General features: G+C 44.6%; 1 protein-coding gene across 1 annotated transcript in view; it reads left to right on the top strand.

Annotated features, from left to right (window-relative positions):
• The window catches only part of PIWIL3 (piwi like RNA-mediated gene silencing 3), a 37,651-nt gene that overhangs the window by 7,798 nt on the left and 14,122 nt on the right, over window positions 1–15,731 (top strand). The window contains exons 2-9 of the mRNA XM_052654843.1: window positions 6,638–6,837; window positions 9,036–9,144; window positions 9,561–9,689; window positions 10,319–10,533; window positions 11,307–11,425; window positions 12,149–12,229; window positions 13,247–13,444; window positions 15,426–15,537. Coding sequence (XP_052510803.1) covers window positions 6,638–6,837; window positions 9,036–9,144; window positions 9,561–9,689; window positions 10,319–10,533; window positions 11,307–11,425; window positions 12,149–12,229; window positions 13,247–13,444; window positions 15,426–15,537 — 1,163 coding nt within the window. The remainder of the gene's footprint in view (window positions 1–6,637; window positions 6,838–9,035; window positions 9,145–9,560; window positions 9,690–10,318; window positions 10,534–11,306; window positions 11,426–12,148; window positions 12,230–13,246; window positions 13,445–15,425; window positions 15,538–15,731) is intronic.

Below are 15,731 nucleotides of genomic sequence, written 5' to 3'. Positions count from 1 at the left end.
AACCCCAAGAATACTGGAGTGGGTAGCCTATCCTTTCTCCAGCGGATCTTCCCGAGCCAGAAATAGAACCGGGATCTCCTGCATTGCAGGCAGATTCTTTACCAACTGAGCTATCAGGGAAGCCCAGTCCATAATTATGCTGATATCGAGTTATCGTCACCAATATTCACAGGAGACAACAGCGCCACCGCGTGGCTCTGTATTCCAGGTGCAGACAGGGGCTTCGGTGGAGGCATCCACATGGGCAGTGAGTGGAAAGCTTGTGTAATGGCCAGGGTTGCGGGAGACACAGGAAGAAATGCCATAAATATTCATAGAATTATAAAGTTGGATCCTCACTTTATGCCATATACAAAAATTCAAAACTGATCAAAAAAATCTATAAAACTTGAACAAAACAGGGCAAAAGCTACATGACATTGGGTTTGGCAATGCTTTCTCTTTTTTCCCCCTTTTTAAATGTATTTATTTATTTTTATTGAAATTTTTACTCGTACTGGGGTATAGCCGATTTACAAACAATGTTGTGATAGTTTCAGGTGAACAGCAAAGGGACTCCATCATACGTGTGCCTGGATCCATTCTCCCCCAAACTCCCTCCCACCCAGACTGCCACACAACATTAAACAGAGTCTCCTGTGCTATCAAGTAGGTCCTCAAAGGTCAGCAGCGATTTCCTGGGTGTGACACCAGAAGCACAGGCAACAGAATAAAAATATGTAAGTGGACGACATCAAAATTAAAAGTGCATCAAAGGACGCAATACACAGAGTTAAAAAAAAAAAAAAAGGCAACTGAGAGGATGAGAGAATATTTTTGAAAATCATTCCTTAGGGGTTGGGCTTCCCGGTGGCTCAGTGGTAAAGAATCTGGCTGCCAGTGCAGGAGACTCGAGTTCGACATTTGGGTTGGGAAGATTTCCTGGAGAAGGAAATGGCAACTTGCTTCAGTTATTCTTGCCTGCAGAATCCTTTGGACTGAGGAGCCTGGAGAATTACTGTCCATAGGGTTGCAGAGTTGGACACGACTTAGCGAGTAAACAACAACATGAGGAGTTAATATTCAGGATATACAGGAGCAATGGAAGGATCTCTAAGGAACTCAGAATTCAACAACAGAAAACTAACGTTACAATTAAAAACGTGCAAAGGAGTTGAACAGACATGATTTCCAAAGTATATACAGGTGGCCAACAAACGTGAAGGGATGCTCAGCGTTACTAATCGTTAGCAAACACAAACGGAAGACTACAAGGCGGTGCCACCTCACATCCATCACAAGGGTTGCTAGCAAAGAGACAAAAGACAAGTGCTGGTGAGGATGTGGAGGAATTGTTAACTTTGTACACAGTTGGTGGGAATTTAAAATGCTGCAGACACTAAGGAACACTGTGGTGGTTACCAAAAAACTTAGAATTGCCAGCAACTTCACTTCTGGGTGTATACCTAAAGGAATTGAAAGCAAGATCTCAAAGATATTTGTACACGCATTTTCATAGCAGCATCAATTACTACAGCTAATCCATGGAAGCAATTTATGTCTCCATTGGCAGACGAATGAAAAAAGAAAATGCTTACATATGTATGTTAGTTTTTCCAACATTCTCGGGTATAGCTTCTTTAAACTTATTTTTTTACTTTAGTATAGCTGACTTACAATGCGTTAATTTGTGCTGTACAGCAAAGTGATTCAGTTATATGTACATATTCTTTTTGCTCTTCTTTTCCATTACGGTTACAGGATATTGAATATAGCTCCTGGTGCTGTACAGTAGGACCCTGTTGTTTCCACTCTGTATATAATAGTTTGCATCTGCTAATCCCAAACTCCCCGTCTGTCCTTCCCCCGCCTCCTCACCCCCTGGCCACCACGAGTCTGTTCTCTCTGCCTGTGTCTGTTTCTGTTCCGTATAGATGGCTCAGTGGTAAGGAATCCACCTGCCAGTGCAGGAGAGGCAGGAGACGCGGGTTCGATCCCTGGGTCAGGGAGATCCCCTGGAGAAATGGCAACCCACTCCGGTATTCTTGCCTGGGGAATCCCATGGATGGAGGAGCCTGGCGGGCTGCAGTCCATGGGGTCGCAGAGTGGGGCACAACTGAGCAACTAACACTTTCACTTTCTTCCGTGTCGCATTTTAGATTTAACATATAAGTGATACCATGTCGTATTTGTCTTTCTCTTTCTCATTTACTTCACATAGTATGGTAATCTCTACGGCTGCCATCTATGGGGTCCCACAGAGTCGGACACGACTGAAGCGACTTAGCAGCAGCAGGGCCATCCATGTAGCTGTAAATGGCAGTATTCATTCTTTTTTGTGGCTGAGTAGTATTTCAGTGTATATCAGTTCAGTTCAGTTCAGTCACTCAGTCGTGTCCGACTCTTTGCAACCCCACGAATCACAGCACGCCAGGCCTCCCTGGCCATCACCAGCTCCCGGAGTTCACTCAGATTCACGTCCATCGAGTCGGTGATGCCATCCAGCCATCTCATCCTCGGTCGTCCCCTTCTCCTCCTGCCCCCAATCCCTCCCAGCATCAGAGTCTTTTCCAATGAGTCAACTCTTCTCATGAGGTGGCCAAAGTACTGGAGTTTCAGCTTCAGCATCAGTCCTTCCAATGAACACCCAGGACTGATCTCCTTTAGGATGGACTGGTTGGATCTCCTTGCAGTCCAAGGGACTCTCAAGAGTCTTCTCCAACACCACAGTTCAAAAGCATCAATTCTTCGGTGCTCAGCTTTCTTCACAGTCCAACTCTCACATCCATACATGACCACTAGAAAAACCATAGCCTTGACTAGATGGACCTTTGTTGGCAAAGTAATATCTCTGCTTTTCAATATGCTGTGTAGGTTGGTCATAACTTTCCTTCCAAGAAGTACGTGTCTTTTAATTTCATGGCTGCAGTCACCATCTGCAGTGACCTCAGTGTATATATGTATATCCATTTTCTTTATCCATTTAGCTGTCAGTGGGCGTTTGGGCTGTTTCCATGTCATGGCTCTTGTGAATGGTGCTGTTATGAACATAGGGTGTACGCATCTGTTTGAGTTATACTTTTGTTGGGTCAGGCTTCATCTTGATGTCCAGCTCCAGTTGGTTGGTTCTGGAATTCTGGAGCTCTGTTTAAGAAAATCTGAGGCCACATCCGGGTTTGGCTGGGAAGAGCACAGTAATCAATTAGTAACGACTGCCCTGGCTTTCTCATCCCACTCCTCCAACAAAAGTCCATCCCATTGGGCTAGGAGGCTTAGGGGCTGCTTCCAGCTCTGTCCCACTTGTTCCAGGAACTGGGAGATCCTAGTGTGGATCTAATTTGTATCTCAAGTCCCACACTCCTTGATATCTGTTTCCGATTTATCTTCAGTCTTCATGAATCTAAACTCTGGGAGTTGGTGATGGACAGGGAGGCCTGGTGTGCTGCAGTCCATGGGGTCGAACTGAACTGAACTGAACATTCTAGTTAAGGCTAAGTGATTTCTTGGGACTTCCCCGGGAGAGCAGTGGTTAAGGCTCCGCACTTCCACTGCTGTGTCAATCTCAGCTTTGGTCTCCTTATTTCCCTTGTGGATGAAAATCCTTTACTGCTGTATCAGTAAACAAAAGATGTTGCTACCATCAGTCACGGCAGCTGCCCTCCTGCCATGAGCCACGAGGGGACTCAGGATGGAAACAGATGGCTCATTGCCAAGCCCTCAGCCACTGCAGGCACCCGCATCTGTGCACCAAGATGGGGACTCAGGATGGGAAAGAACAGGATACCAGCCCTAGACAGCAAAGTGAAGTGAAGTGAAGTCGCTCAGTCGTGTCCAACTCTTTGCGACTCTGTGGACTGTGGTCTACCAGACTCCTCCCTCCATGGGATTCTCCAGGCAAGAGTACTGGAGTGGGGTGCCATTTCCTTCTCCAGGGGATCTTCCCAACCCAGGGATCGAACCCAGGTCTCTGGAATTCCAGGCAGACGCTTTAACCTCTGAGCCACCAGGGAAACTCAGGTGCTTATCAAAGGAGTGATGTCAAGGAGCCCAGACTCTTGCATCTTCCTTAGAAAAGAGCTAAATTCATTAACGTGAGGTGCCTGAAAACAGTGGAAGTGTCAGTTGCTCAGGCGTGTCCGACTCTTTTACGACCGCTTGGGCTACAGCTCACCAGGGTCCTCTGTCCATGGCATTTCCCAGGCAAGAATTCTGGAGTGAGTTGCCATTTCCTTCTCCAGGGGATCTTCCTGACCCAGGGATCAAACCCGCGTCTCCTGCATCCCCTATGTTGGCAAGCTGATATTTTACCACTGAGCCACCTGGGAAGCCTGGACACACGGATATTCCAGGGAAATCTTAGTGAGGACTCTGCAACTGGGGAGAACTAAATCAACATCTAAATTCAATACAACCTCAAATTAACAGGATGACAGAATTTGTTACAGTCAAGAACTCATTCCAAGGATTCTAAAGTTCATTTGAAAAAACACGTTTCAAAGAACAGCCAGAAATTTTTGAGCACTTTTAGGCTTTTTTAATCTTTAGGATCATTTCAAGATACAGCAAACAAAATATTGTTACTGGAGCCCCCTGGACAGTGCAGAACTGAGTTTAGATTTAGAGCTGAGTGTGCAGACAGGTTTCTGTTGGATGGCAATGGAATTTCAAAGCAGTGAGTAAGGTGAGGGTTATTCAAGTGTCAGTAACCTTCTCGTACTTAAAATGGGTATTCAGTGTGTACATCAAGGAATTAAACGCAGAACAATGCAACTATAAAAATATTAAAATAAAAAAATTCATGATTGAAAAAAATTTGTTCCCTTGTGGCTCAGTGGGTAAAGAATCTGCCTGCAATGCAGGAGACCTGGGTTTGAAGCCTGGGTTGGGAAGATCCCCTGGAGAAGGGAAAGGCCACCCACTCCAGTATTCTGGCCTGGAGAATTCCATGGACTGTATAGTCCATGGGGTCGCAAAGAGTCAGACACGACTGAGCGACTTTCACTTTACTTTTCCTTTTTTACTTTAAGTGGCAAAGCCAGAGAACGACAAAACCTGGAAACAACGAACACATGTGCTCAGTCGCGTCCGACTCTGCGACCCCATGGGCTGCAGCCTGCCAGGCTGTCTATGGGATTTCCTAGGCAAGAATAGGAGTGCGTTGCTGTTTCCTCCTCTGGGGGGATCTTCCCAACCCAGCGATAGAACCTGCATCTCCTGCATTGCAGGCAGAATACGACAAATATCATCTGCAAAAACGACCTCCAATACTTGGCTTACAAATCACTGCAAATCCTCTTGTAGGGACGTGTGTGCCAAGGAGATGATTAGGGAGGAGCCAACATTAAGAGTCCAAAGAAGGTCACAGCAGCTACAACTTGGCTACATTGGCAACAGCAGGGATTTAGTTCAAGTATTAAGTGCTAAGGGCTTCCCAGGTGGCTCAGTGGTAAAGAATCCGCCTGCCAAGCAGGAGATGTGGGTTCAATCCCTGGATTGGGGATATTCCCTGAAGAAGGAAAGGGCAACCCGCTCTGGTATTCTTGCTTGGGAATCCCATGGACAGAGGGTTGGGCTGTAACTGGCCAGGCTGCAGTCCATGGGGTTGTCACAGAAGAGTCAGACATGACTTAGCAGCTTAAGGACAACAACAATTAAGTGCCAAGGACCCTCAGTTTCTGGAGTTTCAAGTGCACCTCATTTGGTAAAGTCACCTGGCAGGTTAATCGGTGAATGGCTGAGAGGCAGGATCAGGTGGGCCCGAGGGCAGGCAGAGCAGCCCCTCAACCCCTCCCACCGACACTCAGAGCATCGCTCAACTTCACCAGGGGCGACTCAGAGTTGGCTGCACTTGGGCCCCAATGGAGGCGGCGCCGGAAGAGGCGGGGCAGCAGGGTTGAAATTGAAATCCGGGTGGGCCCTGCTAGCGGGGGCAGTGAGGCGCATCCTGCAAGGCAGCTAGGCCTGTCCTCTCTCTGGTCCCACTGCTTGGTGACTGCTTTGGGGGCGCAGGGCTGTGTCCTGGAAAGGGATAACTCTTTTGCAAAGGAGGTCTGCACCTCTAACCCCGCAGAAACCGGTGTTCGGACACCGTGGGACTGGAGGAGAGGGACCCGAGGGCGCAGAACTGTGGGAGCATCACACAGATCTTCCTAATCCCGGAGGAGGAGAGACGGGAGGAGAGCTGTGCGGGCTGAGTCAGAGGGCCGAGACCGGAGACAGGTGGAGTCGCAGTTTAAGGGTGTGTGTATGTGTGTGTGTGTGTGTGTATGTGGCAGCAGTTTCAGGGTGTGTGTGTGTGGCAGCAGTTTAAGGGTACGTATGTGTGTGTGAGTGTGTTAAAAATCTAGGGGACATTTGGGCTCCTCACTGTGCTGTGGGGATGCCTCGTAGGTAAGAACTCAGGACACAGCACTTTGACCATAATGTCTTGTGAATCCACGTGAAAAGACCCACAATGAACAATCTTCTTAAACTGCCATGAGTATCTTCCCAGGTCCCCTGTCTCTTATTATGGGACACTCCTCTGACTAATTTAGCGGCAGTCCCTTTTGTTGGTGTGGTTGGCAATCGTGTAATTAGTAACCAGATGCTTACCGTTAAAAAAAAAAAAATCCCAGGCAACAGTGCAGAGATGTCTAACATAATTGTATTCTTTAAGGGCCTCTCCCCTTCAGGGCCATCAGATTCAGGACAGCAATGACCGGCAGGGCCAGAGTTCACGCCCGAGGAAGACGGCGGGACACACCACCCTCAGAGCCCGCTCAGCCCGAGGCGGCGAGGGGTCGCCCAATGCCTCCAGTGCCCAGGACCGACCCACCACTGAGCTTCGCTGACTTAGTGAGACGCGGCACGGCGGCGGTGAGCTCCCTCGCACTGTTCCGTTTATGCAGAAGATGCTCCCTTTCCAGAGAAGAAGGAGATTGGTGGCTCAGCCGGTATAGCTCCTCTCCTGCTATGGAGTTCGCTCCTGCTGAGAGAGAGCAGACAGAAGCTCACAGAAGAGTCGGACTCCACGGCCCGGCTGCCCGTGTGGGCAGGCTTTGTCTCCACTGCTTGCTTCCGTTTCTCACGTGTGTCTTCACAGGTGCACACAGGCTTTCTTCCAACCCTGAGTGGATGGAAGGGCACTCAGATCCCTTGGCCTCAGCCAGTGACTCCTCTTTGGGGAGTGACCTCAAAGCGGGAGATTTTATTCAAGCGTGTGAACAGATTGAGTTGGACAGAATTTTCTGTTTTGTTTAAAACTCAGTATCCCTGCTGTCTCGAGGCATTTCAGTCTTCTCTTATCCCCTATCCTCTTTGTGTGCTGAGGAGAGGTGGGGTGGGTCTGGCTTTTACAACCTCTGATTGATCCTGGTGCTGGCCCGGCAGTCCCACGACCCCAGTGGTCCCATTCTTTCTCCTCCAGGACTGTTGATCTCGTATCCTCCCCCCCTGCTGCCTGCTCCATCCCTCCTCTGGCTCCTCCTCTGTCTTCATTTTCAGCCTCCAACATCAGCTTCTATGTCCCTGAGACAAATACGGCACCCAACCAGAACTTCAGTTCTGTCTTCACTGAATCTCCACATCCTGGCCTTGGCCCCTCACCCGAGACCCCAGGGCACTGGCTCTGCTCCTGCCTGAGGTCCCTTAGCCAACTCTCCATCCCCTGAATCTCTCTTGCGGTTCTCCTTTCTTATCTCCTGAGTCCTAGGTCATTCCCATCTGCCCACAGCTGGCTGAGCTGACTCCCACCAACAACAATCCTCTCCCGGATTCCACTTTCCCCATAGTTAACTTTCTTTCTCTTTGCTTCTCATCAAAGAAGTCTGGTGTTTACTCTGAACGCCAGCCCTTATTTCCGTCTCGTCTCTTCACTCCGGTCAGGGGTCTCCCCCATCCCTCTGCTGAAAAGGCTCTGGTCAGGCTTTCCTAGTATCCTCTGCTTTGTCAGTTCCCCGGGTCAGTCCTCCATGGTCTTGCCTATCGCTTATACTTGGAACCGTCAAGCCCTCTTCTCTCCTTGGTCATCTCCTCCTTGTGTGGTGGTCCTGTCACCACACACCCTTGGCTTTCTGCTGACTTCACTAGCCATTGCTGTAAGCTTCCCTTGGCTGGGTTCTCCTCCTGTGCTGTTGAAATGCCCAGGACCTAATCGTTGGGCCTCTTCTCTGTGGTCCGTGCGCTCACACCCTTGGTCATCTTATCCGTATCATGGCTGTAAGTGTGATCTGGTAAGTGGACAGGTTCCCATGTTTATATCTCCAGCCAGACCCTTCTCCTGCACAAAGGAACATCCCCGTGGATGTCCCACATTCTTGATTTGCCCTCCCAGACAAGTCCTAACTACTTCACTTGATGAAATCCCCTTCTTCTAGTTTTTGAGGGTGAAACCTTCGGATGTATCCTCTCTTGACCTCAAACCCTTCACAGAAACCACCAGGAAGTACTGCTGTCCCCCCGACTTACAAAAAAAAATCCCGTCTTTGATCATTTTCACCCTCTCTATTACTACCCTCTGGACCAAACCACCAGCATCCCTGGCTGGACCCCATGAACAGCCTCCTAACTCATCTTGCTTTTGCCCTGGTCTCGCCCTCAGTCTTTTCCCAGCATCGAACCAAGTATCTTGGGTTCACGTTCAGCCCACACCCTGTAAGGGCTCCTGTTTGAGTGGGAGGCGAATGCCTTTAGTTGGTCACCCTTCCACTGCCCCTCTGAGTCCTCCTGCTTCTCCTTTCCTTGTTCGTCTCGCTCTTCCTTGAGCTTTTCTTCCTTTAGCTGAGGCTCTGTCCCCAATGAGTCAAGGCAACCAGCCTCCTTCACACCCCACCTTTTCAGGATTTTTCATACTTGGCTTCCTCCTACTTTTTTTCATTTCCCCAGCAATTATCATATTCATGCTTTGTAAGCTAATTGTTGATTTAATTTTCTGTCACTGGAATATGAGCTTTTCAAGGCAGTTCCTTTGCTTTATGCCCTGATACATGCATTATGGCACATGGCAGGCACATGATAACTTTTGGATGATGGTTGAACATATGGATAACATTACTCGATCTCCCCAAAACATGCAGGCTCAGCAACCTCGTCAAATCCAGCCTAGACTCCAGTCATTGACAGGTGTTAGACACGTGGCTGAGGCTGGACCACCAGCAGGAGCAGAAGCGACGTCTCAGCCTTCAGGTAAAAAGAGGGAGGAAGAAAGATTCAGTGAAGGGCAGAGAATGTTTAGTACATGACAGTGTTAGTCGCTTAGTCGTGTCCGGCTCTTTGTAATACATGGACTATAACCCACCAGGCTCCTCTCTCCATGGAATTCTCCAGGCAAGAATATTAGAGCAGTTGCCATTTCCTTCTCCAGGGAATCTTCCTGACCCAGGGATTGAACCTGGGTCTCCTGCATTGGCAGGTGAATTCTCTACCACTGCGCCACCAGGGAAGCCCTCTTTCCTGATGACCCATTGCTAAGTAATGTTTGGCTCCTTTGCTGTCTTTTCTACCTCAAAAAAAATCTTAATAGCTGGGGTGTAATATTGTCCTTTCTAGTTCCATTTCCCTTTTTGTGTAAATTAACAACTGTTATGCTTGTTTGTACATAGAAGAACTCCAACCGGCATCTGGATCACAAGGATCCTTGCTGAGGAAGAGGAGGGATGTTGGTAGAGATTATCAAGACTTTGTGGTAAATACTCGGCAGAATTTGGTCCACGTGAGAGAGTCGACAAAAGGTATGCTGGCCATTAACAATACAATTTTATGGAGTTGTTTAAGTGTCTCTGATGCTTTATACCGTCACTTTAAGTGGAGGTATCCTCTCACCTTCTTACAATTTTATAATAACATTCACTTTTGCAGAAATTAAGACTTACTTAAGAGTCCTGGAGGTACTCATTTTCCTCTCTTCCTTTTATAGACACTAAGATAGAATGACCCAGTTCTTTGGTTGTGCTGAGACATACTGATCAATAAACTGCACCCCTCCCCCCCCCGAAAAAACATTATTATGTACAGTGGCTCCCCTCCCCCAAACCCCAGCTTTTGGGACATTTGTGCTGCAGAGGTTTTCTTTTGATATTTCTGTTAAATATGGAAATATATCTGTTAAGTACCTGTGTTTAAATACCTCTGTTAAATACCTCTCTCCTTGAACTTCCTAAGTGTGGGCTTGGATAAGGGCTCACCTAAACTCACGTGAGGGCTTCTGGATGCCGGGCGTATATAGCTGCTTATGTCGTTTGCTGACCACCTCCCTTGTTGGATCTAACTCTGGCTGTCAGTATCGTGGTGTCCAGATCGTCTGTTTGGGGTCTGATCAGCCGGACTGTCTCGTGACTGCCACGTGATTCCATTTTCCCAGGCACACAAGGTAGCCCGGTAATGCTGTTATCGAATCATGTCCAGCTCAAGTCTCACTCTCAGAGGCATTTATACAAGTACAACGTCATCTACACGCCAGACATAGAGGATGGAAGCAAACGGGAAGCTTTACTCTCTGAACTGGAAAAGTTACTGGGAAATCGTTGTATATACGACGGAAACTCTTTGCTGTTGCCTCACTCGCTAGGGGAAACGGTTAAGTAGTATTCTGCGTCTCCCCACTTTTCTCCGCTACATCTGTAGTAGTATTCTGCCCTGCTCTTCTCTCCCATTTGTCACTCAGCCAACTCTCACCATTCCTGCGCAACAGTTTGTGGAGAAATCCTGACCACTCCTTGCCCATAGGACTTGTAACTAACCCACAAACCATGTTTAATTTTCACTGACACTCTCTAGGGTTTCATCTTTACTGCCTAAACTGAATTTATTTGACATAGAGGTAAAATATAACTTTTACCTTTTTTGATGGCACAATATGTTTCAAATGCTGATACTGAAGCTGAATAACGGCAGCCCACTCCAGTATTCTTTCCTGGGAAACCCCATCGACAGAGGAGCCCTGGAGGGCTGGAGTCCATGGGGTTGCCTAAGAGTCAGATAAAACTGGGCAATTTAACAGCAGCAACAACAATTTTTAAAATTCCCTCTCCCCCCCACCCACTTTTTTTTAAGCAGAAAAAAAAAAAAAAACAAAACGTTAGGAGAGGGACTTACTGTTTTATCCTATAAACTTCTCCAGTAAAGGGTCACATAGGAACTTGCTTAAATGAAAGTTTTGACTTGCACATTTAATTCTGACCCTTCTCTTTGGTCTTGTCCATCCCATTTTTTGCCTGCGTCTGCCTTTCTGTGGGAGAGACTGCTCCTTGCCCTTGTGCTGTGCTGGGCAGCCAAGTGACAATTTGATCACACGGTGGAGCTTAGTTTCCTTAGAAGAACTAAGGGAATTTTTTTTTCCTTCCTCTCAGAAAAAGGAAGTGGTCAGCAAGCTGAAAAATGAACCTGTGAAGATAACCTTCGAGCTCTCCAGAGAACTCCAGAGCACTTCTCCAGACTGCCTCCGCTATTACAACATTCTCTTTAGAAGGTATCTAAGAGGGTTTCCTTCGGATTCAGTTGACACACACTACTCTGTGTCAGTGATGCTGAACACAGCCATGTGCTTCTAGCGTTGTGTTCTTGACAAGTCCCACATTCTGCGAGGGTGAGGGATCTTCTGAGATGAAATGACACTGGAGCTTTAGCGAGGCATGTGCATATTCCATGGGTTTCTTCAGTATTCCACTTCCTGCCCACCTCTACTTTCCCTGTCGGGGACCTGTCTAGAAGAAGTAATAGACATCAACTATGTATATCCATGCTTATTTCTTTCTAGAGAAAATATACTTGTTTTCTGTTCTAGACTCATTATAATGAATAAATAGTCAAAATTAAAACTTGGAACACATAAACTGCAAAAGATATTTTGATCCATTTCTAGGAATGAAGGACATACTGATGGCCTTTCCATGTTATACTGTTTTATATTATGAAAGAGAAAATTTGACATTAAATTAACTTCAGTATTCACCTCAGCAATGTATTAATAATTTACTTGTCATTAATAGTCATTATCAGGTATTTTATGTTGTTAGTATAAAGAAAACCACTGACAGATCATTTCCCTCTCTAATGCATCCTTACGTGTGTTAACAAATGCTTACTAATACTTCACTTTCAACAAAAGCTACGCTTCCAATTCTTATGTGTGTTAACAAATGCTTACTAATATTCACTGCACTTTCAACAAAACCTATTCTTACATTTCTAGAATGTTGCAGAAGATGGATTTGGACCAAATTGGTCGCAACTATTACAATAAAAATAAGAAGACTGAGTTCAACGAGTATAGGTATGTATGAAGTGGTCTATGAAGTGCAAAGTTTCACATTCTGTAGACATAATCACAGAAACGTTTGAGAAAGTTGCTCATCTGAACTGGTGTATGATTTACAAGTGATCTTTTAAATACTATCCAATGACTGTGAACAACTAAGTTACAACTGAATTTATAATTTAAACTTAAAAATTTATTTACCCTAAAAATTCCTAGCATGATAAGCATAAACTTTTCAGATGGTCAGTTATTGTATAAACCTTAGGAAATCAATCATCTGAAACTTGGATAATTTCTCTGAAATTATAGTCAGTCCAACACTTGCCTCTATGTGCGTCTATTACTTATTGGTATCAGTTCAGTTCAGTCGCTCAGTCGTGTCCGACTCTTTGCGACCCCATGAATTGCAGCACGCCAGGCCTCACTGTCCATCACCATCTCCCAGAGTTCACTCAAACTCACGTCCATCGAGTCGGTGATGCCATCCAGCCATCTCATCCTCTGTCATCCCCTTCTCCTCCTGCCCCTAGTCCCTCCCAGCATCAGAGTCTTTTCCAATGAGTCAACTCTTCGCATGAGGTGGTCAAAGTACTGGAGTTTCTTTTCAGCATCATTCCTTCCAAAGAACACCCAGGACTAATCTCCTTTAGAATGGACTGGTTGGATCTCCTTGCAGTCCAGGGGACTCTCAAGAGTCTTCTCCAGCACCACAGTTCAAAAGCATCAATTCTTCATTGGTATACGTGTATATAATTTACATATTATATATCATATATTCTCACATGAGTATATATAATAGTTTAAGGCTGCAAGTGGTAATAAAAATGATTTAACGAAGATGTATTACTTCTAACTAGCACATCCGGTAAAAGTCTCTATTTGAAGGTCCTTCAAAGGATCAGTGATTATTAAAAATAAGAGCCTAAAACTGACACCATCAATATGCGTTTTAGGCAGTGAGTTTAGGTCCCCTACCACTTGGCTTTATGTCCAGAGCTGGAATCTTGACACCCACACCTAACTTGTTTGCAGGTTGGAAATATGGCCTGGCTATGTTACTTCTATTCTCCCATATGAAACTGGTCTTACTCTCTGTGCTGATGTGAGCCATAAACTGCTCCGAATGGAAACTGCTTATGATTTAATATCACACACTCGTGAAAAAGCCAGAGGAGAAGACGCCAAAGAGAAAATTCTTAGAAAATTAGTTGGGTCATCTGTTCTTACAAAGTAAGTCTGCTTTTTGAAAACCTATGCAATCACTTTTACTTTTTTCATTAGAGAAGTTCCTAGGATTTTAAAATGATTAAATGTTGACCTTCAGAAGCAGAAAGAGCATGAAAATGGTAAGAATCATTAGATACTTTTTCTCACCAAGTTATACAGCATAGAAGTATGTGAGTACGTAAGAAGTCAATTGTAAACTCTGCGGTCCTTGTATGTCCCACTGCTAATTCGGTCTTTGGCTCTGAGCCCTTATTGCACATGAGGGTATGTATGCTTCTTCCAAATTTATTTTCCGTTCTCTTTGCCTATAGCTATTTTTAAAAATTTGTGCTCAATTATAATCTAGCAAATTCCCATTTGAAGGAAGTTTTTATTTTTAATCTCCCTCTACACCAGAAATCTTAAATTGATAAGAGGACATTTTGACTAAGTAAGTGTAAAACCAATCTTAAGAAGACCAGAGTTGGAAGACTCACACTTCCTAATTTCAAACCTTATTATGAAGCTACAGCAATCAAGACAGTGTGATGCTGGTGTGAGGATATACATAAAAGTCAGTGAAACAGAATAAGGAATCCATGCGTTTAACCCTCACTATTAAAGTCAGCTGACTTTTTGACAAGGGTATGGGGACAATTCAGTCAAGAAAAGAATAGTCTTCAACAACTGTTGCTGGGATAGCTGTATATTTACCTGCCTCTTCATCATAGGATATACAAAATTAATTCAAATTTACTAAAAAATTAACTCAAAATAGACCTAAGTAAAAATTTTAAAAGAAAACATGAGTAAATTATTTAACTTTGAGTTATGCAAAAACCTTATCAGAAAAGTCACCAAAAGCACAAGTGATGCCAAAAAAACAAATTGGACTTAACCAAACACAAAATGTTCTTAAAGAACACTGTCATAAAGGTGAACAGACAACTGGCGAATGGGGGAAATATTTGCAAATCTCATGTAGTAAATAATTTGTGTCTAGATGCATAAAGAATATTTACAACTCAATAACTGAAAGAAACTTGACTTTAAAAAATGAGCAAAGAGTCTGAATAGACATTTCTCCACCTAGAATGTATAAATGGCCAATAATCACATGAAAAGATGCTCAACATCATTTGCTATCAGGGAAATGCAAATTCAAACCACAATGAAACGCTGCTTCCTGTCTAACTAGGTTAGCTAAAGTTGAAAAAGGAAGATGTTAACAAGTGTTGGCAAGGATGTGGAAGAACTGGAACCAACCATCATGTTTGGTATGGCCTCGCTGAAGAGCCTGTCATTTCCTCAGTGTGTTAAATACAGCATTACCATATGACCCAGCAATTCTACTCCTAGAGTAGAAATAAAACCATGTCCACCAAAGTTGGTATATGAATATCTACAACACCACTACTCACAACAGATTGAGTGTAAACAGCCCAGATGTTCATCACCTGGGAAATGGATAAACACAAATGTGGTGTGTCTACACAATGGCATATTATTTGTCAGTTAAAAGGAGGTAACAATACATGCTACGGTGTGACTGAACCCTGAAGAAACCCCGTCAGGGAAGATCTCATATTATATAAGTCAACTTATATGAAATGTGATGAGTAGGCAAACACATAGGGGCAGGAGGTAAACAAGTAGTGGTTTAAGGTCTGGGTGGAAAAAGGGGGTGCCTTATAGTTAAGTAGAGTTAAGCTTAACTATACTTGACTATGAGCTTATAGTCAAGTATAGTTAAGCTCATAGTTAAGGTGTTTCTTCTATGGTTGATGAAAATACTCTAAAATTGCGTTAATGGATGCATGACTGTGAATATACTAAAAATCACTAGATTTCACACTTACCTGGGTGAATTGCATGTTATATGAATTAATCTTAACAAAGCTGATACATCCTACAATTAGAGCAGGATTTTAAACCACTTCTTTTTTACATGGTTCCATGCGCTAAAGTCAGGAAGAATACCATATATTCCATGATTATTCTGCAGGTATAATAACAGAACCTACAGAGTGGATGATATTATTTGGGAGATGTCCCCCAGCTCTACATTTACCAAATCAGATGGCAGTGAGATCTCCTTTGTAGACTACTACAAGGAGGTATGAAATTTTCTTTAAACACATTCGTCTTAAAAAATTTTCCTTATATAGTTAAGTATAAGTCTCAAGTCTTATTTAGATATACATATGTATATACTTGTATATGTTCTCCCTTTGGGGCATCGTAGCTTGGCTTATGCCGATTATCCGTGTATTCCAGTGCCTTGTGTATCGGGTAAAGTCACATAATTAGA

The sequence above is a fragment of the Budorcas taxicolor genome, chromosome 17 (genome assembly GCF_023091745.1).
Source record: "Budorcas taxicolor isolate Tak-1 chromosome 17, Takin1.1, whole genome shotgun sequence".
Classification (NCBI taxonomy): Eukaryota; Metazoa; Chordata; class Mammalia; order Artiodactyla; family Bovidae; genus Budorcas; species Budorcas taxicolor.
Note: the sequence above shows the minus strand (reverse complement) of the source record. Positions and strands in the feature narration are given on the sequence as shown.